This window comes from Acanthamoeba castellanii, assembly GCF_000313135.1.
Source record: "Acanthamoeba castellanii str. Neff unplaced genomic scaffold scf7180000084721, whole genome shotgun sequence".
NCBI lineage: Eukaryota > Discosea > Longamoebia > Acanthamoebidae > Acanthamoeba > Acanthamoeba castellanii.
Genome location: NW_004457434.1, coordinates 188,626 through 212,483, shown reverse-complemented (window position 1 = coordinate 212,483; position 23,858 = coordinate 188,626). Strand labels below are relative to the sequence as shown.

The 23,858-nt window shown below is 57.2% G+C and overlaps 2 protein-coding genes and 2 pseudogenes across 2 annotated transcripts; all 4 read left to right on the top strand.

Moving 5' to 3' along the window:
* Positions 1-21: 21 nt before the first annotated feature.
* ACA1_383560 (TBC domain containing protein) lies at positions 22-4,740 on the top strand (the record flags this gene model as incomplete). The annotated part of the gene is made up of 15 exons (XM_004338788.1): positions 22-846; positions 933-1,062; positions 1,130-1,213; positions 1,290-1,422; positions 1,503-1,608; positions 1,689-1,813; positions 1,904-2,003; positions 2,092-2,163; positions 2,234-2,434; positions 2,533-2,674; positions 2,754-2,981; positions 3,183-4,022; positions 4,089-4,212; positions 4,284-4,471; positions 4,493-4,740. The coding sequence occupies 15 exons, from the start codon at positions 22-24 to the stop codon at positions 4,738-4,740; spliced, it is 3,546 nt and encodes a 1,181-aa protein (XP_004338836.1).
* A 257-nt stretch (positions 4,741-4,997) lies between these two features.
* On the top strand, positions 4,998-5,933 carry ACA1_383550 (annotated as a pseudogene).
* A 209-nt stretch (positions 5,934-6,142) lies between these two features.
* On the top strand, positions 6,143-7,065 carry ACA1_383540 (uncharacterized protein; the record flags this gene model as incomplete). The annotated part of the gene is made up of 4 exons (XM_004338787.1): positions 6,143-6,592; positions 6,661-6,735; positions 6,797-6,854; positions 6,920-7,065. The coding sequence occupies 4 exons, from the start codon at positions 6,143-6,145 to the stop codon at positions 7,063-7,065; spliced, it is 729 nt and encodes a 242-aa protein (XP_004338835.1).
* A 481-nt stretch (positions 7,066-7,546) lies between these two features.
* On the top strand, positions 7,547-23,520 carry ACA1_383530 (annotated as a pseudogene).
* The last annotated feature ends 338 nt before the right edge of the window (positions 23,521-23,858 follow it).

Sequence of the window (23,858 nt, the reverse complement as noted above, 5' to 3'; positions counted from 1 at the left end):
GCGGCTTCACCCTCCGTTTCAATGGGCGACTTTGATCTGTCCAGCCAGCTGGCTGACATCCTCAACGAACCCCTCTTCGAGGCGCTCGACAGCAACCGGCAGCTTGCGTCCACAGACATGGACAGCCTTCCCATGGGCGACATCGAGCTAGATTTCGGCTTTGGCGAAGTCGATCTGCAGAAGATCATGGAAGAAGAGATGGGCAGCAAAAAGCTGCCGCCCAGGCCCTCTCTTGACACTCGCACCCCCTTGCCACCACCAGCAGTGGACCACCCGCCGGCATCTTCAACCGCACTCATGCACTCGCAGAGTGGCTCTTCCGTGCCTGGTGCCGCCTTCGCTTCCACGCTCTCGGCTGCAAGCACCTCTACGTTTGCACTTGACGAAGAAGACGGCGCCACGCAAGCTGCGGCTGACGGGGGCGACGATGATGAACACCAGCAACAGACGAGCGAAAAGAAGGAAGAGGATGGCGACAGCGTCGGTGGCGGCGATGGTGATGACGTTCTCGTCGAGGCGGAGGCGACTGAACAAGACTTGACGCCCGAGCACTCGCTGATAAAGGAGATCACCGACACCATCGAAGGCCGCTACCTTGAGAGCCTCAACGAGCTCAAGCTGCGGGAACTGGTCAGACGCGAAGAGCTCGGCGGCGGAAGCGACGCAGACTCGTCTACCAACAAGCCCGCCGAACAGGAGGACTACCCACACGGGCAAGAGACGAGCGAGGAGGCGATGCACGAGCTCGAAGAGGAGCTGGGCAAGGCCTCGCCCGACCTCGACCACCTGCGGCAGCTTGGTCGCAGCTACATCATTCCCGAATCCGTCCGGCCCGCGCTGTGGAAGGTGCGCCTCGACCTCTTGTCGCTCACCGCTACCATCTGGCCAACGTAGTGCCGCGCTTCTCTTCGTTGGTTGAACTGCTGGTGCAGTCGCTTCTGGGCGCAGACAAAAAGCCGGGCGATTCGATGGCCGGGTGGGAAGAGTTGCTTGCCGCCCCGCTGACGCCCGAAGAGGAGAAGCTCGTCCAAGCCTGCCGCGACACTCGCCCCGAGCTGCCCGGTACGACAATCGAAGCGCGACTTGTGGTGTGGTGGTGTGGTGTGTGTTCAACTCACTACCCATGCAGAATTCAGAGACGATGGCGTGTCGCAGCGTATGACTCGTGTGCTTCGGTTCTACTGCAAGCGTCGCTATGTCAAGTACCGCGAAGGTTTTCTGCCCTCCATTAAAGGACTAACCTTAGTGCGATCAGTCACTCAACACCGTCATTGTGAAATGATGTGCAGGCCTGTACTTGAACGAATTACTGGCCCAGTTTCTCATGCTCAACTACCCACTGGATGTGGCCTTCAACTGTTTCGACACCTTCATCTCGAAGCACGTTCCACTCACCTTCGTCGAAGACTCCTCTGTTCATACGTACGCAGCCACATTGTTTTTTTTTCTCAAAGCATAGTTTGCATTCTAAGTCTACCACCTACCGCGTATCGTCGTACCAGTTGTATCAATCAATTGTTCCGCCTGCTGGTGTTGTACCACGACCAACCGCTATGCCTCTTCCTCGACCAAAACAATCTACCCCATTTCCGGTTCTCTTCCCAATGGGTGCGCGATCCTTCCGCGCGTGGCTGTTGTGCCTCCTTCTCGTAACGACTTGAGTACTAACGGGTGGTGGGTGGGCACAGTTCTCTTCGCTCTTTACATGCATCTATGACATGGACGAGGTCTACACCCTGTGGGACTTCTTCTTCGCCCATGGCGATCCGTTCTTCCCCTACTTCTTCGGTCTGGCCTTCCTGCTCAGCAAGCGGTACCCCCCCTAGAGCTTTCGGCCTCCGCTCTGGACTCTCCTGTATATGAGAGCCCCGCATTAACGCGCCTTTTGGGCTTCCAACCGCAGATCGGCGATTCTTGCTGCCACCAGCCAGCAGGCGATACTCTCCGAGCTCTCGCGCGTTACCACTTCCTCCCCGGAGGAGATCCACCAGCTCATCGGGCAGGTGTGCACCCCTCTCCCCAACTCATGCATGTGGTCGTTGGTGCTCGCTAGATCTTATCTCATCCCACCCCACCACCACCACCTATCAGGCCCTCACGTTCGAACGACGCACGCCGCGCGCCTTTAGGCAGCAGCTCTACGCCGCCACTTTCCAAACACAGGTACTTGGTAGACACCCGCTTGACACAATGCGCGGATTTCGTTCATATCTTTCGTCGGCGGCGGCCACAGGACTGGAGCGCGTGGGTGAAGCGGTGCCTCTTCACGGCCGATCCGTCGCTGTCGACGCCCACCTGTCTGCAGCTGTCGGCGCCCGAAGCGGCAGAGACGATGACCGGCAAGGGTCTCAAGTTCCTCCTGCTCGACGTGCGCACGGACGACGAGTTCCGGAGCGGCCACCTCCCGACCGCCTTCCACCTGCCCTCCCGATTGGTGCGCGCTGCCAAAAAGAACACAAAAACTAACCAATGGGGCGCACCGTCCGCCCCTCGCCCGTCTCCACGCTCACCTCTGTCCTCTCCCCTGACCAGCTGCTCGAGCGGCCCGAAGAGTTCAAGCAGCTGTTGGACGGGCTCGCACAGCTCAAGAGCGACTCCATGCACTTCGCCTTCATGGGCGCTGCACAGACCGACACATTTCTCGAGCTCATCGTACTCCAGTTCCTGCAGAAAGGTGCGTAGGCCCAGCTGGTCTCCATTCGCCTCCTGGCATTCGCTCACTACAAACAAACAATATCATATCGTGTCCCCAGGATTCAACCACGTGAGCGGGGTGCATGGCGGCTACGAAGCGCTGCACTCGTTCCTCATGTCGCCTGCCGCATCGCCCGCGGAGGACTACACCGAAATAATGGACCACGACCGCTCCAAGTGTCTCGTCTGCATCAGCACTCAGAACGCGTCGTCGGCGGCGTCGTCATCGTCGGCAGCTTCGTCGGTCACTTCGGCCTTCTTTTCGTCTTTCCTCACCGGGTCGTCCGGTGCGGCGCCCAAGTACCAGGACCGCACAGCCTACTCCTTCTCCTCATCTCCGCCCTCTTCCTCCACTTCCTCCGCCGCTGTTCCATCCACATCCCCACCGCTGCCTCCGCCGCCACTGCCATCCCCCACCCAAACGCCATCATCCCCTACACCGGCACCGGCACCGGCACTATCACCATCGTCTGCTTCGTCTCCATCAGCGGACTCTGCCTCCCCATCGACCGCCTCGACGGGAGCTGCAACGTCGTCGCTGCGAACGCCGGGCATCTCGTTGCCGACATCGCTGGTGTCGACGCTCGCGTCGGGCTTCTCGCGGGTGTCCACTCGCATGCCCACCATTCCCTTTTCGCTCGGCGGTGGGAGGACCGCCGCCTCGGCGCCTGCTGCCGGACCGGCTGATGCGGCCAGCGCCACTGTCGCGCCTGCTACCAACGCCTCGTCCGCCGCTGGCCAGGAAAAGCAACAAGCAGTGGTCGAGAAGCACTCCACCTCCCAGCGTCTGTTCACCATCGACGATGACGACGACGATGACGGTGAAGGCGAACAGGCCCATCCGGTTGACGAAGAAGACGAGGGCGCCGAAGACGAAGAAGCCGGAGACGCCAATGCCGAGGAGGGCCACGAGAAGGGTCCATCAGCGCCGCCGGGCGATCAACCGCCCTCGGCGGAAAGCAGCGCTGAAGCCGCACGGCTCGGCGATGGGGAGAAGAAGGCCGCCGTCCCTGGGCAGACGACGGTGTCGCGTTGGGGCAGCGGCTTGTTCTCCTCGTGGGGACGCGCCAAAGGCGAGGCAACTGCGAAGCCCGCCACGACCGACACGAGCAGCTCTCTCAATGGCTACGGCGCTGGCCAGTCTCCAGCTGGCCCGATCGAAACCGAACCCGACGGCAGCGCGGCCCCCGCGGAGGCGGCTGCGCCAGAACAGAGCACTGCTCCAGCTCCAGCGGAGGACAGCAGCAAGAAGCAGAAGGCAATCGCCGAGCCGCGCAAGCCCGGTCTCTGGCAGTCTCTCAACTCCCTGCCATCCCTCTGGGCCGCGGGTACTGCCAATGCCCCCTGCAATGGGACGTCACGTCTCACTGCGCGCGTGCGTGTGTCACCGATAGGGCGTAACAAGCGACCGCAGCATAAGATCGGGGAGTATGTGCGCCTGGACCAGTACGTGGAGTCTCACCAGGCCTGGTCCTTCTTCGCCTGCAAACAGGTGATCGACGCTAGCCTTCACCCGTGGTACGGATCCCTCGTCGCCTGCGTGCTGTGTGCTGTGCCTGTGTCACTAAAGCATAACCCCCTCCCCGCAGGTATCTGGTGGTGACGGGGGACGAACTGCTGGAGCTGCGGGTGCACGAGGAGAAGCGGTTCCTGGTGGCTGTGGAGCGGGTGCACTCGCTGGAGAATATCGTGAAGATCACCTTCAAGAAGCGGACCCCCAAGCTGCTCACCTTCCTCTACTCGCCGGAGAGCAGAGACGCCGCCTCGACCTCCGCTGGTGCGGATGCCCCTGCTGCAGGGGCCGACCTCAATGGTGAGGTGCCGCCCGCAAGAGCTTCGGCTGAAGCGGGGAGCCGAAGCAGCGATGGAGAGGGCGGCAGCGGCGCAGGCGGGCATGCGACAACGGAGCAGCCGCAGCCCGACCAGCAGCAAATCACCTCCGCGCAGTACGTGGTGGAACGACCGACGGAGTGCATTGCCACGGTCACGCGTGCTGTCGATGCCTTTGTGACTAAGCAGGCGGCCAGCGCTGCAGCCTCTTCCTAGCGTGCAAGTAAACACACGCCGGCACGTTTTTCTTGGCATAAAGATTAAAAAACACAAAGATGAGGCGGACGACATCTGCTGCCTCGTCTTGCAGGTGGACGACCGGTCCGTGCCCTTCCTTCCACACTGGCGCGCGACCACCATCCGCCTTCCTCTCCACTCCCCTCTTCTCACCATTCGCGTCTGCCGGGGCAATTGGCATCGTTACATCCCGGCGTAATCTGCGATTGGGCACACGGCTCTCGACGGTCTTGAGCATGCTCGATCTGCGACATCCAGGCACAATCGCAGACATTGGCTATGACAACGGCTACCTGCTGGCCGAACTGGACGAGCTGGGCCACACGGACTTAGTGGGCGTCGAAAAGAATCCGACCCTCGCTAGCAAGGTCATGTACACCTCGTCGCCACAAATGGCGAAGCCGTCCGAGATGGATCACAGGCAATGGCCTCAGCTGCTTCCGACCCGGCCAGGTATGCCTCAAATCTCAAATCTCCAATCGCAAAGTCACGATTAACGGATAATTTATTAATTTTTGGATTTATGGATTTATGGATTTATTTGTTTATATTTATTCGTTTTTTTTCATGCCTCTCTGACCTGGCAATCGCCAAACAGGTGCAGCAAGCCGTGATGGCAGGGTTTGGAGAGAACCAGATAGTGGACATCCTGCAGCGGGACCAGGAGCAGGCGCTGGCGTGCCATCGGCTCGTGTTTTGTCCGGCCATCAGCACTGGCGTCCTGCGACCCTACCTCAACTTCAGCAAGAACTGGCGCATCGTCGACGAGGAGATCGTCAAGGAGTTCGATCGCTTCTACTCGGTCCTCTGCGTCGAGCGTGGCGAGGAGACGAACGTGAAAGACAACCTCGACCTCTTTATCGGGCCCTTCAACATGTCCCGTCCACACCCCATGCTCATCGACTATCTCGAGGACTGCCGCGGCCGGATCGAAGTCGACGAGTGGAAGCACGTGGCCAAAAAGAAGAAGCTCTACTGCTCCTTCCTGCGCAGCGTTGACAAGGCTCTCGAGCAGAAGGAGCAGCTACTCGAACGAATGCGCCAGCAACAACAGCCCGCGAACGCAACCACAACAGCGGAGCTGGCCATCGAGTCCGCCGTGGGTTCAGAAAGCGATGTGTCGTCCAGCTCACACAACGAGAGGGTAGGCGGTGACGCTAGAAACGACCTAGGGGCTTCGATACAAGACGAACAGAGGATCACAGCGCCCAACTCGCAGGAACGACGACCCGACGAGCCAGAGGGACGATCAGCTCTACTACAATAAACCACAACTCCCACCCTCGCGGCTTCAGAACGGAAAAGGCGTGAGTGCGAAGATTCGCAGGAAGCAAACAAACCAAAACGAAACAAACGAAACGAAACGAAATAGAACAACAAAATGCTGGGTGTGGAGAAGAGCGAGGCGCTGGGGCTGTGGTGCACCCTCACGGTGGGGTCCTATGGTGGGGGCGACGCTTTCCGTGCCGCACCCCAACTTCTCGTCGTTGACCTCACTTCCCACGAGGTGCTGGGTCGGCTGGCACTACTCGGACGCCCACTGAAGGAGGTGGTGTGGGCTGAAGTGGTGCGGGAGCACGCCCACCATGTCCTGGTCCAGCCTGACCAGCGCATCGTGCGTTTGCCCCCTACTCTGCCGCCCGAGGGCGCTGCCGGTCTGCAGTGGCAGCTGCGGGTGCAGGTGAGCCAACGCTTGCCGGGCTCGGCCGACCACTACAACCTGTTCTACCAGGGCTGGCTCTTTGCCAACGACGTGCTGGAGGAAGGGCGGCAGGGCGTCTCTCGGTGGCCGCTTATCGGACTCTTTGCTCCCAAGAACCTTGCGCGGCCGGTACGCTTTTTCGCCCATCTTGTGTGGTTCGATTGCACCGTGTTGCCCTAAGCTGCGAGTGCATGTAGCCAGGGGAAGAAGATGTGGCGCATGTGGGCATCGACCGTTTGAAGCCGGCAGATCAGCACACTCACTTGGTCCAGGTGCACAACTACGACCAATGAATGTGCCATGTTGATTCTCCACTCACACGTTCACGAGCAGGAAACGCTAGACCTGGATGGCTTTCAACTTGAGCTCAAGGACTGGCACATGGGCTCAGGTAACGTTGCACTTGCTGTTCCTTGGGTGTGTGCTTTGTCTGAATGCGCGGCATGGCGGACATAGATATGGCGCAGTTTGTGGTCGTAGAGGAAGCACGAGACGTCAGTGTGGCGTGGGCCGTGTGCGTGGACTTAGACAAACTCCGCTGCGAAGTGACCTTGCTGTTCCTCGTCAGTGCTAGCCGAGGCTCTCGGTATGCGCCTCCATGAATCACTGCATCGGAATGGTCTTGCTCACTCTATTCAATGTGGACTGGCCTAAGGGTGAAGCAAGCGCTCTCTGCCTTACCAGCGCTTGATACCCGAGAGACGCTTGAAGGGCTGGTGTCCGCATTGGGCGATGAGGATTGTGTACAGCCTCTTTCTTGCCTGAAGGAAGGAATGCTGCCTTCATAAATGACCAACGGACTTGTTGAAGCACAATCGATCAGTAGAGCACTTGTACCAACTAGCGTCGTTAGCAATGTTCTGCTTGTCTCCTGAAGCCAATTCGGAACAGGAAGAGGGCGGGAAAAAAACAGAGAAACCAAGGAAAAAAAGAACCAGCCACGTCCTGGTGGTGGGCTGTGGGCACGGCCATCACATCGAAGCTTTACTGCCACGCGAGACAACATCTTTCAATTGGAAGAGTGCCCATCAGTGACGAAGAGCACGGGCAAGCCGCATTCGCCGTGCGCAGGAGGAGAGCAAGATGTTCGAATCGATCGTCTCTGAAATCCTCACCAAGTACCTGGGCAAGTTCGTGAAGGGCCTCGACAAGGAGAACCTCAAAATCGCCATCTGGGGCGGTGATGTGGTGCTCAAGGACCTCGAGATCCGAGTGAGCGCCCTTGCCAACCTCAATCTGCCTGTTGCCGTTAAATCAGGTATGCGCCACTGCCTGCAGGCGTGTGCAGGATGCAGCGTTGAGGCATATTTTTCTATTTTATTTACATTAATTCATTTATTGCTGAACCACGAAGGCTTCCTGGGCGAGCTACGGTTGAAGATTCCGTGGTCAAGCATCCGTTCGGGTTTGCTGAGCGAACCCATCGTCATCATTATTCGCAACATCTTCGTGATTGCCGCCTCCAACAATGAATACGTAAACCTTCATCTCGGGGAGCTCCTCTGCTCCATACGGAGTTTGAGTATTGGTTTATGATAAACGAATACCCTGACCGTGGCCTTGCTGTTGGCGTGTGGGCAACAGTGGGACGTGGAAGAGGAGGAACGCGAGCAAGAGAAGAAGCAGAAGAAGCTCACACAAGCCGAACTACTCAAGCAGCAGAAGAGAGAAAAGAAGGGTAGCCTACCATTTGCTGTTGCTGTTTCGAGATATGTAGGCTGCGGCAGCCTCGCCTCACTCCCATGTTTTTCGTTTTGTGACACAGCAGCGGACCAGGACAACATGGTGCAGAAGCCGGAGGGGTTTGTCGCAAGGCTTGTACAGAAGGCGATCGACAACATCCAGATTACCATAGAGAAGATTCATATCCGCTACGAAGACAACCGATCGGAGGTAAAAAACTTCGTTCACCTTCTGAATGAATGTCTGGTTCTTGAAAAAAACCTCACTCATCTCGCTGATCATGAATCCCGCATCACAGCACCCCTTCGCCTGTGGCTTGACACTGGACCAGCTATCTGCACGGTCCACCGACTCTGCATGGAAACCTGCCTTCCTCACAACTGAACATGAACTCGTGCACAAGGTAACGCCCTACTCTTGCAGCTATCCTTTCATGAGCAGCGCTCACCTGGCGTCTGCCGCATTCCCTTCTGTCGTGCAGTTGGTCGAGATCAAGAATTTGGCTGTTTATTGGGACACCGACGCCACCTTCATGAGCTATCAATCGACGGCAGAGCTGAGCAAGAAGCTGAATGACCTGGTGCGTGTTCTTGCGTTCTTCGTGTACACACTGTGCCACTAATTGCCACATGCATAATATTTGCAGATCTTGTCGTATGAGGACTCCAAGAAGACCGCCAAAGCTCCACATTACATCGTGCGGCCGGTTTCCAGCGAGCTCAAGGTACCATGAACACCCGACCTCGCGTTGGCGAATACCTCAATTGAACACCTCCCGTCCTTGGCATTTGTTCGGTAGGTGATCATCAACAAGGAGCGACTGCCCAATATGGAAATACCCAAGGCCACCATCAACTTTCTCCTGGAACGTGTTTCGCTGGGTCTCGAAGAATCACAGTTCCGCGACATCATCGGTCTGCTCAACTGGTTCCAGCTGCAGGCCAAGGGGCGCAGGGTACGAGCCTTTGCTCTTGTGAACTAGTTTGCTGCTCAGCCCGTTGGGCTGCTGATTGAACACTCCATAACATCACAAATCGATATCTCAGTACCGCAAGCTGCGTCCGCAACAACCGCCCATGAAAGACCCCAAAGCGTGGTGGACCTTCGCCACCAACTGTGCTCTCAAGGACGTCAAGGAGAAGCGACGGAAGTGGACGGGCGAGTACTACACCGAACGGCGAAGGGACAGGCTCGAGTACATCAAACTGTACAAACTGAAACTGCGAGGCTACGAGCCAGCTCCCCGGCTTGCCGAGTTGGAGCGCAAGTACAGCTACGAGGACTTGCTGTAGTACGTACCCCTGTCTGACACGGTCTGCCCGGGACTGTGGCTGATTCCACTCTTCCTCAACGCGTTGCAGTTTCCGTTCGCTGGCCGAGTTGAAGCTTGACCTCGCGCCCGAGAAGATGCCCCACAAGCAAGAGACGTCCAGTTGGCTCAGTTACTTCGGGCTGGGCTCCTCGTCTCCAGCTGCTCCAGCCTCTGGCGCCGCTTCGGTAAGAGACCAGTAACGGCCAATGCTCGAACAACGAAGCCAGCTCTACTCACAATTCCTACGCAGGGGCAAACGGAAAACTGGGACGCTTTGCTGAGTATGGTGACGCTGGAGCAGAAGAGGAACCTCTACGCCTCGATTGGCTATACCACTGACGAAGAAGAGTCCACTGTTATCATCCCCAAGGACGTATGTCCCCTCGAACGTCCTTGCTCCTTCATTGCCACCAACGAGGCCAATGCTAACCGTTCTTCCCGCCCAGTACGTGCAATTCAAGATCAACTTCCACCTCACCAACGGCAAGGGAGTGTTCAAAGACGCGGACAGAAAGGACATCCTGTTCGGTCAATTCGACGAACTCGATGTGGGTGTGTCCGTGCGCCAGGGCTCCTTCTCGGTATGCCCGTGTCTCATGAAGCAATCGGGCCGCCTACGCTGCTCATCTCGGCTTCTCTCTTCCGTCTTTCAGGTCGTCGCCAGCCTAGGCGGGGTTGGCCTTTACGATCGCTTTACGGAGGACACCAAGTTTCCGTGCCTTATGCGACCGTCACGAAGGCTGCAGCGATCGAAGCGAGCGATTGACCAAGAGCCTACGCCCATCTTCACCGCCCGGTTCGACTTCAAGCCGCCAGACCAGCCGAGCCTGGACTTTGCTTTCCGGCTGACGCTGGGCGCTCTCGATTGCGTGGTGCCACCGCGCGTCATTGGTCGCCTGGGTACGTTGGACGATACGCCCACTCGCACCAAGTGACACTCGTACTGATCTCTTCTCTGTTTTTCTATAGTTACCTTTTTCCTGGACAAGATCGTGACCGACCTGAAAGACCTCCGATCGGCGGCGCAGAGCAGGCTGCGCGCTCTTCGAAGTGCCACCAAAGCGCAGCTCATGAGCTTCTTCAGCTCCAGGAAGGCCTTCACCATCGATGTCGATGCCACGGTACAACACCTCCCGTACACCCCCACACCGGCTTGTAATTCTCAATTGGTCCTTTCTTCTCTAGGCGCCTCTGATCATCTGGCCGAAGGACTTTCAAGACCCCGACTCCCTCGCGCTGATTGCTGATCTGGGTCAAGTCAACTTCTCGACCACCAATCAGGGAGAAGCTAACGATACCTTCAATGAGAAAGAGGTCCGAGCGACATACTTGGAAGAACCTGCTGCGGGCGCCACTCATTTGCTTGGCCCTGCTTCTCACAGGTACACGAGGACGACTTCTACGATCAGTTCAACATCCAGATCTCGTCCGTACAGGCGCTCCTTACACCCTACACCTCGAACTGGCGGCCCGTACTCAAGGTAGGCACACTCCGGTTTCTCCCAGTGTGTGATGCTGTGTGTTAATGGGGTTGCAATTCCGCGTATACAGCAAAAGCGAAAGCCGAACGAACCACCAAGCCCCATGCACTTTGTGGAGAAGTTCGACATCAACCTCAAGTTCGGCATTTGCAAAGTGCTCTCCGGCCCCGAGCTGGCTAAAGTCCTGTACGACGCGTCCACCTGCGCAGGCGCTCCCGCATGCTGGGGTGAGGTTGGGACTGACCCTTTCTCCCTGTCTTTTCAAGGCTCATCGGTGATTTGCCATCGCTCAAGTTCTACCTCTCACCCGTCAAAATTGCGAGCTTGATTGGCATGATCCTGCGGCTGTCTGATGACCTGGACGAGACCCTGCGGCTGGATCACCCCGACATCGTCACCTTTGAGGAGCAGCAAGAAAAGTATGTGACACCCCCGCACACTCTCGCCGATTTCCTGCGCAGCAGAGTACTGACTTGACGCCATCTACACAGACTGGCCATCACCGAAATCAAGACAAAGCAGCAAAGGAGTCCTCAGGACAAGCTGCGAAACAAGATCTTCGAGTTGCGGTTCACCGTGCCCAAGGCGTCGCTGATGCTGCGTAACGTTCTCCTGGGCGAGAAGGAGGCCGATATCGTCAGGGTACCCTGCACTTCCCAACGCGCGTTGTGAAGTGCACGGAACAACGCTAACCGTGCTGTGGTCCGCACGAGCAGATTTGCCTCAGGGGACTAGCGGGCCAGTTCGTGTACCGCAAGTTCGACATGGCAGTCTTCGTTGGCCTGCACAACATCTCGGTAAAGGACATGCTGCAGGTATGACTCACAAAAGCCCCAGCGTGTGCAGAGCCACTGCAGCCAACACATACACAAACACACACGCCACACAGAAATGGGGACCGGAGTTCCGCTTTCTGGTCACCTCGAAGCCCATGCCGCTGCCCATTCCGCACCACCTGAGAAAGAGTACGGACTTCGAGAGCCAGGAGCAAGCCAGCCAGCAGAGCGAGGAAAAGCGAACCAAGCCTTCGGAGAACGATCTAATCAAGGCCTACTACTTCATGATCAAAGAGGTACGGGCGTGAGCGTCACAGAACAGGGTTGGACTTACACTAATCTTGTTTTTTTTTTTTAATACCTTCGCAGCATTCACCCGAGTACGAGAGGGTGGACAACATTCTCCACATCGTGGCGAATTCGCTGCATCTCATGGTGAACCGAGAGACGGTGGTGTCTTTGCTGAATGCCGTCGATGTGTTCATGGGCCATTTGTACGTGCTCTTCTCCGTCCTCTTCTCATTGCCATTGGTAAGCATGGTGCTGACCGGCTCGCATCGCCCCCTTTCACACCAGCAATCCCATGTATGAAGCACGAAAAGCGTACCGGGAGGCACTCATCAAAGCCGGCAAGGTCAAGCCGCCAATGAAGCCCGACACTGAGCCTCCGCCCATGCGACAGCCGACTCCACGCATGAGCGCCAGTCACCTGCGAACAACGATCTTCAAGGTACTGCTTCCCTTGTCGCCGGTAAGCATCTTTGTTACTTGTTGACTGACGTTCCATCTTTTCTTGGCCGCCACAGCTCACCGCGGTGCTGCAGCAGTTCACGCTCACGCTCAACAAAGAAGGCAAAAAGCTCGCGCTCTGCACATTCGGCACGTCGTCGGTGCAGTACGACCACTATGAAGAGACTCTCGCCCTCAAGGTCACCCTAAGCACGCGCCTTACATTCCCTCGTGGTCACTTGTCTCACTATAATCCGGTGTGCAGGCCATCCTGGGTAACGTGGACATCTACGACCTCACCCCCGAGGCTCTCTACTACCACATTGCCGAGATCAGAGGCGAAAAATTGGTGGAGTTCACTCTCGAGACATTCAGCCGGAAGGACGCGGACTTCCCTGGCTTCGACTCGCTGATTCATATCCTTTCCGCCACGGACTCTCTCTCTCTCTCTCTCTCTGTGTGTGTGTGTGTCGTGTGTCCGCTGTCGAATCCTTAACTCATGTGCACGCGCTCGTATCAACTCGATTCGATTCATTGCGTTACGCAAGTTCTTGAGAGAGGTGGCCAACTACATGGCCGAGCTTCGCGTTATGCACGGGCTCGTATCGGAAGCGGCGCACAAGATCACCGAAGCGGCCTCGGAAGCCATGGAGAATCTCAAGAAGAATGGTACTATTAACCCCCCCCCAACGCGCTACGCCAGCGGTCACCTTCTAACGCCTCTCAACGTACAGTGATCAAATACGAGGCAGTGATAATCAATCCCCAGCTCGTGATTCCGCGAAACTCCAAGTCCAAGGAGCATGCGATCGCTGACCTTGGTCAGATCTCCATCTTCAACCACGTCGAAGAGGTATCGTGATCCCTTGCGGAAAGCAGTAGCCTCTCACTGCAGGTCAGACAGGTCTAACATTACCATTTCTTCTTTCCCTCAAAAGGTTGAGGGCAGCACATGGTTGGAGAACATCTCTATATCGATGAACTCGATGAACCTCAGGTGCACCACGGACAAGGTGTCCACCTCTAGTCCGCACTATCAGATCATCAAGGACATCGACGTCATCCTGGAACTGCAACGGCCTTCCGACGACAAGGAGCACAAGTATCCGGAGATCAAGGTATACAACCACACACAAAAACACTCAGCTTCGTCTTTCTCGGGGTTAATCGCCTCACCACCTCTTGTGCAGATCTCGGGCAACATCTCCTCCATTGAGGTGTCCCTCACAGACTCGCAGTTCACCATGTTGCTGGGCATTTGGAAGGAGAATATGCTCGAAGGACCCAACGCGCTTGACGACGATCGTACATCACCGACCTCTTTAGACTGTTGCAACTGTCGCACCGGCCCATCCGGTTATCTCACACTTGGTTTCTATTCGTAGTGGCGCACGACGAAGAGGAAAAGAAGAAAAAGGACGCAGCGGCCAACGATAAGAAGAAGGTGGAACACAAGGAACCTTTCATCAACATGCAGATTGCGCTTACCATGGGCCGGCTCGCGCTGGAGCTCACCAATGACCCGTCGCCAGCAACCTTGTATGTCATTCGCCCTCGTACTTTTGTCGGCCTCCTGCGCCTGTGTTCTGTGTTTGTGCATTGGCTCACACTTTGCTTCATAGCCACCTGCGCAAAGACTCTCCGCTGTCGCCCTATCCCGACTCGATGGTCAAGGCTGACGTGGAAAAGCTCAAGCTGTTGGTTCTGCTCCTGTCGAACGACTCCATCGTGGTACGCGTACCCACTGACACCCTCCTTGAGGCGAGTTGCTGTAGGGGCGGCCATGGATGCTCACTGTTTTTTAATTATTTTGCAGACCGAGTTGTCCGCACGCGATGTCAACCTGCTGGACACTCGGCCCACAGACAACCAATTCCAGGTACGTGCACGCATGTGGTAGCTAGATGCGCCCGGACCTGGGCTGGACGCTTACGCTTTGGCTTCCACCATCACTACAGCACCTTATCACGACCAATGGCGAGGACCTACTGAAGATCAAGGACTTCCTGGCCTCGTCCCAAGCCAGCGACGCGGAGTACACCGATGACGCGAGCGAGCGCGAAGTCGACCCCACCACGGACAAGGGCAAAGAACGAGAAGGGAACGAGGCCAGCTCGCCGGCAGCCGGCCGACTCAAGTCATCCACGGGCAAGAAGCGCTCGCAGAATCTCCGCCACAGCTCCCCCAAATCATCGAAGGGCAGCATACGGCTTAGTGACGAGAAGAAGCCAGACAAGCGGAGGTAGGCGATCATTCTCGGCAGGGAAGTGAGGGCATAATTGCTCACTCGAGTCGTATGTGCGATCTCGACACACAGGAAACTGCTGGTTCACTACGTGCGAAAACCAGACGGAGAACAGAAGATGTCGGCAGAGCTCATGTGCGCTCGTGGCGTTGTCATCCCCGACGCGGTCTATGCCATCAAGGTGTCCCATCACCCGATAATTGGGCTCTTGTTTGCGCTTGGCTCATCTGTCATCGCTGCACGCAGGACTTCGTATGGCCCAAGATCGACGAGCTCACGCGGATCAATGATGAGAGACAGCAGCTGGCTCCGCCTTCGCAGAAGCCCCAGTCCGAAACCTCGCAGCGTTTCCAGGTCTGGTCTTCACACCGCTCGACTGCAAGATGATGGTCTTCTCATGCATGCACCTATTTTTCGTTTTTGCCTACAGATGTGCTTCCATGTGCGCGAACCCGAGCTGTACTTCCTCGAGGACCCGAAGCGGTTGGACACGCCCCGAGTGCTCGTGCGCACGGACCTTATTTATCGCTATCTCACCGACTCGCATGTCGACAATCTCACCTACGCCATGTCGGTCATGCTCGAGCGTTTTGAGATCCGAAAGAGCGCGCTCGACGTACGTCTCTTCCCTATCACGATGCCTGTCGGCCATGATGGTTGCTGCGCCCATCTGACCTCCCTGTGTTCACTTTTGTCACACTGTAGGATTGTGGCGAGGCCATTCTGCCGCCCATCGATTTCTCCTTCAACTATGAGAGAGTGGGACCCAAGCTGGAGGTCTACGCCCACCTCGATCCCATCAACTTGACCTTCTCCTACAAGGTACCCGCGCCTGTCCGCACTTCATTTCATTTCCTTCGTATCTTGTTTGCACCCATTACACTCCCATTATCGAAACGCCGCCGACAATTAGGACTACCTGCTATTGAGCAAGGTGGTGATGGCCTTGGCCCCGCCTTCCAACCCCGAGACTGGCACCAGCGAAGGCACCTACCAAGGACCCGGGACCATGGTTGAGACGTCGCTCGGCTCCTCCCGTTCCAATCCCGGACCCGCCACTGTGCCGTTGGTCGCGTCTCTGCGCGAGATGCCTCTCTCCTCTTCGTTCACCGCCGTGCCAACGGGCACTCGCAACAAGAACGAACTCGAGCCTACAGGCACGAGCACAGGCATAAAGAAGAGCCTTGTGCTGGGCGGAACCTTCTCTGCTGGCGCTGCGACTGCCGGAGCAGGTACGCTTTTTAACAACAACCACAGTTGCCTACGCTCGGCTGCGACACTCGGATTGACACGACTTTGTACGTCTGACCGCTAGGTACGGCCCTCACCGTTGAGGTCTCCAAGCCGCATGACCCGGACCACAAAGCTCTCACGCTGCAAGACATTCCGCTGGTCACGCAAACGGTAAAGATCGGTCGCATGCCCTCCTCGAAGATCATGACAGTTTGGCTAACCTTGCTTTATGTGTGGCAGATCAATGTGGAGATCGGCAACCTCCGTCTGTTCTTTATCAACGATTGTCGCGAGCTGGTGCCGCTCATCGACGCGCGCATCACCTCGCTCTCGGCTCAGCTCACCCAAGTGATGCCACAGGTATTGCTAATCCCTCATTCTAATCCCGCATTGGCCGAGAGCATACCTTGCCTGGTGCTGATTCTTCGTCTGTTGCCCCACAGATCGAAGGAACAATCAACTTCAAGCTGAAGGCGCAGTACTACAACGTGCAGTACGCCAAGTGGGAGCCTGTCATTGAGCCATGGGCCTGTGAGGTCGACGTACGTGACGCCAACAGTGTTCGAGTGTGGAGAGAGGAGTGTTGATGACCTTCGTGGTGGCGTGCAGATCGAGAAAACGTCGCTAGTAACGCTGAAGGGTATGGAAGTGTTGAATCTCAACATCACGAAGGCCTTCTTCGACACCATGGACTCCACCATCGAGACATGGAAGGAAGACATGCGCAACGCCACAGTCAAGGACATGGAAGTGGTATGCAAGCACACAGCTTTTTTTTTAATGTCTGTCATTCGGCCTACTCACGCCATCGGGTCATTCCAGGCTAAGAAGACCGCGGAGAAGCGCAAGGGATTCTCGCCACTGTTCCTATCGAACATGTCTGAGCAGCCCATCCGCTGGTGGTTCCCGACGGTACGTACCACTGAGCAGTAGGCGCGAGGCGCGAGCCCTTCGATTGACTCGTGTCGGGCGGTTATGATGTATGTTCACTGTGGGTTACGGAGCGCAGCCAGGCCACGAACCCAACAAGCGCAAGCTCAAGCCGAATGCGGTGATTCCCCTTCGCGAGGAGCTCCAGAAGTGGGCCGACGCACCCAAGGCCACCAACTCCAAATACGCCAAGTCGGACTCGCAGCGGTAACCACCACTCCCGCAGGAGGTTTGGGGGTTCGCGAAAGAACCGCGTCGCTCAACTCAATGCTTGCTTGTCTCCATGCGTAATGCTCTCGCCAGGACCATCGCTATCGAGTTGCACAAAATCAACGAGTTCCGAGAGATCGGCAACCTGCCGCTGCACAAGGTGGGCAAGTACCTCATTCCGCTCCTTCCCATCGAGACCGAGGAGCAGGTCTATGCCATCTACGAGGTACCACGCCCACACCCATTCCCCACACAATCCCACTCTGTGTGCACGCGGACAAACTCAGTGCAGCGAAGAGCAGGCTAAATGACAGTTTGATCATGTGGTTGGGTGTGTTGTGTACAGGTGGCGTTGGTGGATGGCAGCAAGATGCTTACACTGCGCTCCAACATCCTGCTGCGCAATGAGACGTCGCTCATTCTGGACGTCCAAGTGCAGCGATGGAACAAGACGGTCCACAACGAACTCAAGCCCATGGCGCCGATGACGTCGCAGGCGGTGCCCATCTGGCCATCAAAGACGCGAGCCAACTCCGTGTGGTTCCGCCCCGCGGGTCTCACCGGCAAGGCGCAGCTCAGCGAGCTGTTGACCGCCAAGGAGTCCGAGTGCGGCTGGTCTGAAACGGGAATCAAGTGCTTCGAGCAGGTATCGAACAACCACTACCTCAAGTGCCCGGCTGTCTCTGCCGAGGCGCAACCGTGCTACCTCGCTGTCAACCTCCAAGTGCAAACCAAGCCCAACGCCAAGTACGTTTATGTCGTGTGCTGCGTGTCGTGTGTGCGGTGTCGTGCGTCGTGTTGCGCCCTGCCCACTTTTCTCACTTGCTGCCGCAGGGAAAGGTCCAAGGGAGATCACGTGATTACGATCTCGCCGCCGTTGATCCTCGAAAACGTGCTGCTGTGCGATATGGAGTACGCCCTGGTCGACTCCAAGGTGGGCACGCAGCAGAAGGGATTCCTGGCCAGAGGCGAGCAAGTGTCCATCCACCAGCTCGACCCCGAGGCCGAGCTCAAGCTCACCATCGCCATCCCAGGTTCGTGCCGGCGCGAGTCCAGCCCTGCCGCTCTCAACAAACACTCTTCTTCGCTAATCGCCCTTTCATCACAGGTTACAGGCGAAGCGTGTTGGTCAACATTACCGGCCCTTCCATCGCCAAGAAAATCGATATGGCGCCCACACGCACCAACGCACATCACCTCTACGTCAACTTGCACAACCGGTGCGTGTTCATACTTCCCCCTTTGGGTTGTTTCCGGGGGGACCACGGCTGATGGTTGTCACATGATGGTTGCAGGGTCAACTCGCGTGGCATTCGCAAGGTGTCGGTGTTTGCCCAGTTCTGGATGCTCAACCACACGGGCCTGCCGCTGTTCTTCAAGCAAGTGCCTCCGGACCCCAAGGAGAACACCGGGGAGATCAAGGTCATTCGCAAGTACGCACAGCTGGAGAGCTTGGACCCCAAGGACTGGTATGGCGAGGGCGGCGAGCTGTTCGGAGAGGTACCCAGCCATCGTGACAACCATACGCGCTTCGTCGTTGTCTTGCTTCGCTACACAACTACATTCACTCACACACACACACACACACACACACAGAGCGAACACTTCAAGCAGCTGGCTCAGCCCACAATGTTCGCGTATCACAAGCGCGATATCGCTGGCAACAAGGCATCGGTGAAGATTGCTGACTCCAAGTGGGCCAAGGTGCGCAGTCCTTTTTCTCTTTCAAGTGCAAGAGCGCACAGCATTGACATTCTTCCTTCCTCTTTGCAACCATCAAGCCATTCTCGCTGGAAACGGCCGGTACGACTGGTGTAGTGGAGATCCAGGACAAGGAGAAGAGCTACAAGAAGAAGCGCATCCAGTTCGAACTCGGTGTCGACATCGACTTTGCGCCCGGCAAGGTCTGTACTCCCACATCACTCCAGCGTTGCATGGACAATCTCACACCTCTCTCTCCTTCTCAGTACGGCCGCACGAAAGTGGTCACCTTCACGCCCCGCCTGGTGTTGGTCAACCATCTGGACGAGCCGATCTACTACAAGCAGAAGGGGTTCGCTGACATGCAGTACATCCTGCCGGCCAACTCCCGCCTGCCGTTCCATTGGCTCGACCTCACCAAGGAGAATCGCGAGATTGCCGTCTGTCGCGGCGAGGACTGGCACTGGTACGCTACTCTTCTTCTTCTGCTACTTGACTTGGCTTTGCTTGCATCTCATTTCAGAGACTGAGCCCACTAACGAAACGTTCGCAGGACGGGGCCGTTCTCGGTGGACACGATCGGCACGCTGGTCATCAAGTGCCGCACGCGGGGAGGCGAGGTGTGGCTCATGAAGGCGGAGGTCAAGTTGGAGAAGGCCACCTGCTTCGTCATCTTCTACGGAGAGGAAAAGCTTCCCCCGTACAAGATCACCAACTGGACCAGCTACCCGCTCACCATCTACCAGAAGGTTCCTTGCGCCCAAAAAGTGGTGTTGAGTTGATTCAAGTGTACTTTGCTCACAATTGTCGTGCATGTCGACAGGCGGTCGGCATTCCACAAGTCCTGGCCTCGCTGGAAACGGTCCCCTACTGTTGGGATGCACCATCGCGGGTACCCAACATGCTTGCTTTACTTATCAAGTGCAGTGGCCGCTCGCTCGCACACGCTAATAACACATTACTCACCTCGACCTCCTTCCGTCGGCAGAAACACGAGCTTACGGTGGAGCTCGCATCCACCACCTTTGTACATAGCTACAACCTGGACCAGATCAAACTGCACAAACTCCGACGTGCCACCCTACAGAACGTGGTGCCCGTCGATGGTCAGGCCCAGGAGATTCTCCTCCAAGCCGAGGTATAATTCGAACCCCCCCTTCCCAGTGGTGGCCTCAATTCTCAACTTGGCTCATGGTTTACTTATCGACGTGTACAGGTGTTCATGGATGGTCCGACGAGGCACCTGAAGATCGTCGACAGCAAGAAGTTCCCGCAGACGCTGAAGCGGGAGGCGCACGAAAAGGGCGAGGAGCTGCAGGAGCGCGTGGCGCAGAAGCCCTCGACCAAGTTCACCCTGCAGCTCAAGCACGGTCTCGGCATCTCGCTCATCGACGCCACCCCGCAAGAGGTCGTCTACGTGTCCTTTGGCGACATTCACGTGGAGTACTGCTACTCGGAGGCCTACGGTGCCTCGTACGCATCTTTCTGCGTGCACCAGTTCCAGGTAACAACCAGCCGGCCGAGCTATGTGAGTGAGGCCTGAACTCTTGCAAGAGTGTGTGTTGACACCCTTTGCTGCAGGTGGACAACATGCTCTATGCCACGCCTCTGCCGGTGGTGGTGTTCAAGGACCCCAACGCTGCTCCGTTCGTGCGCATGAGGGCAGTCAAGCGCAACCCCACAATTCGCGAGCTGGAAAAGAGCAAGGAGCTGGCCTCGTCCATCGGTACGTTGCTGTCGTGTCCACCGCACACCGTTCTCGGCGCATGCGTAGCTCAACAACCGCGTCGCACTATCAGACTACTACAAGCTGGCGGAGCTGAGCCTGAACGAAATGGACATCTACATCGAGGAGCAATTCCTGCTGAAGATGGTCAACTTCTTCTCCCTCAACATATCGAACTGGGGCAAAACCGAGCAAACCGTGGAGGAAGTCACGACCATGTACGCATCATCCGCTTCCCCCTCCATCGAATCGCCTTCGACGCTCGCTCATTTCATGTGATGTGCTACATACCACGCAGCGAAAATATCGGCAACCTGGTGCGGCCCACGTCGACCGTCGAAGCCAAGAAGCTCTACTTCGAACGACTCACGATCAACCCCATCGCGCTTCACGTCACCCTGATGACCACCCCCAACACGCCGGCCGACGAGTACGCACTTCCCCTCACGAGAGGCCGACTCTCTTTCATCGCGTGATGCCACTGGCTCACCCGCCCTCGTACAGAGAAAATCCGGTCCGTTGGGCGTTCGGCGTGCTGGGCTTCGGCATCAAGATCCCCGATATCGACAGGGCGCCCATTCGACTCAACTACCTGGACATCCACCACCCCTTCGCCACCTCCAACGAGCTCGTCCAACGAATCTCGTCCCACTACATTCGCCAGGCCATTCGCGAGGTGCCCTCTCCCACCATTCACCCCTTTTGTCTGCGGCCGAACAAGAGTGTGAAGCACTAAAAATTATCTATGGCAATTGTGCGTGTGCGTGTGCGTGTGCGTGTGCGTGTGCGTGTGCGTGTGCGTGTGCGTGTGCGTGTGCGATTATCACTGCGATGCAGGCGTACAAGGTGTTGGGGTCGTTCGATTTCCTGGGTAACCCGGTGTCGCTGGTGAGCAACCTGGGAACCGGCGTGAAGGACTTCTTCTTCCAGCCCATCCAAGCATTCGCCACCAACCCCAAGGACATCGGCGCCGGCCTCTCCAAGGTACTGCACCGCGCACGTTACTCATCGCCTCGAGTAAAATACGAAAGTGACCACTGTTCTCTGGTTGGTGTTACATAGGGCACCTCTTCTCTGGTCAAGAACTCGATGGTCGGTGTGACCAACTCGCTCAGCAAGGTGACGGACACCGTCGCCACGGGCATCACCAAGATCTCTGTGAACCACCAATTCCAGTACCGCCCTGCCCTACCTCTTCCCTTGAAGATCCTTCCTCTCTTCTTGACGCCGCGACTCACCTCCCTTTTTGCCCGGTACGTTCGATAGGGAGGAACGCATCCAACGAATTCGAGAACAGCCCACCAACGCGGGGCAGGGTCTTCTACAAGGCGCCAAGAGCTTGGGCAAAGGGCTTGCTTCCGGCGTGGCCGGCGTCTTTGTACGGTTTCCTTCTTCTCTTCATGCATGTCGTACCTCGGTACGGCCTTCTCTCCTTGTTGAGCCTCACCTCTGTGTGTGTGTGTGTGTGTGCTTCTTCCTCGGCCATGGTGCAGGTGGATCCCATCGTCGGAGCCACCAACAAGGGCTCGGATGGTTCACACCACTTCTCGCCGAGCGGCTTGGCCAAGGGTCTGGCCACGGGGGTGCTGGGGTACACTATTCTCCCACTGCGTCTTTCTCGATTACCACTTTCCTCGCTCACGTGCATGCATCGCGGATCCGATCTAGTGTGGTGGTCAAGCCCACAGTGGGCGTGCTGGATTCGTTGACCAAGACAACCCAGGGAGTGCGCAACCAAGCCGACTCATCGCACGTCCACTCCCGCGAGCGCATCCGTCTGCCCCGGTATATCGGGCAGGACAAAGTCATCCTCGTACGCCCTCTTGCACTCACGTTCATTGGAAAACGGAGAAGAAGAAGAAGACGACTCACTCCTCACACCTGTGCGACTCACACAGCCGTACTCGGAGCTGAAGGCCTACGGACAATTCATCTTGTACACGCTGAGGAATGGCTCCTACCAGTCCGAGTGGTATCGGTTCCATGAACGATTCGACGACCAGCGGCGTGTGCTGTTGGTGACGAACAAGTACGCCCTCCCTCGGCTCTTTCCTTTTCCCCTCCCACGTCCCACAAAGCCCAGCGGTTTGGCAGTCGCGGCGGTTCTGTTTTGTCGCTGCCTGTGTGCCAGACACACTTACGGCCACCCATACAACCAAATTTTTGGCTCTTTTCACGCCTTTTTGGGTTGGGAAATTGGAATGACGGGAGAAGGCCAGCGCCTATCCTTCTTCTTATCGCCTGCACACGACCCAAAGCATATCACTCGAGTGCGCGCACACACCAAAGCGCGAGCACTGCACCACCACCGACCAAGCCTTGAGAATTTTGCGCTGGCGGCCAGCCACCACACCACAAACCAAGCGAGCTGGGCGACCTCACGCCTTCAGCTTTAAGCCTAACTCCGTCCGCCTTCTTCGCGCCACAACAGGGCCGTCATTTGGGTCAATTCGGAGGATGCGCCCAAGTACAAACAAGAGTGGCGTGTGCGACTCGAACGTGCGTCACCCCCCCCCCTCTCCATTCTCCCTCTCCACCCTTGCATCCCCTCAACCTCGGGTCCGCAGCGAGTTGGGCTACCCAAAAATTTGGGGCTAAAAGCAGAAGTGTCTTACTTCTTCTCTTTTTATTTTTGATGTTCGTGTCCACGCGGCCTCGTGTGTGTGTCTGTCTTTGGCGCGCAGGCATCAAGATGGAGGGCTCGGTAGAGAAGGTTCCGGGCTTGGGCGTGCGCCTCGTGGCGCTGCAGGGCCTGAAGAAGGGCCTCTACACGCTCACCGCCGGCGCCTCGGCCTACTTCCCGCCCTCGCTCACCGCCTCGTCCGTCTCCTCCTCCTCGTCGTCGTCCGTGGCGGGGACCTCCTCGCACAGCGGCGGTGGCGCCGGCCCGGAGGCTCGCGGGGGCGTCGTGCGGCACATCCCCATCGCCGACCCGCAGCTGCTCGAAGAAGTCTACCAGGGCGTCATCCAGGCCATCAGCGACGAGGTGTTGGGCGACCACAAGTGGGACGAAATCATGGCCTACGCCTGAGCGATGATGCCTCTCTGATTGCGTGCGGCCCGCTGCCCAGACCTAAAGAAGCAAAACGCCGGTGTGTGCAACGACCTTGCAACTGCAGCTACACGGTGATTGACCGAACGGTAATATTTATTTTGTCGGAATTGGCATCACATTATTGGTCATTTTAAGTCAGTGTTGCTGTGGCGCTCTTGGATCTGCATTCGTCCTCTTTTCCAGGTATTCCAAGGGCAGCGAACGTGTTTGCGGATGGCTGCTCGAAGGTTCCCGCCCAACGACGTCGGTCACAGGGAGCCGCTTCGCTCAACTGGCTTCGCCTATCTTCTATCCCCCCCCCGTACATCTCGCCT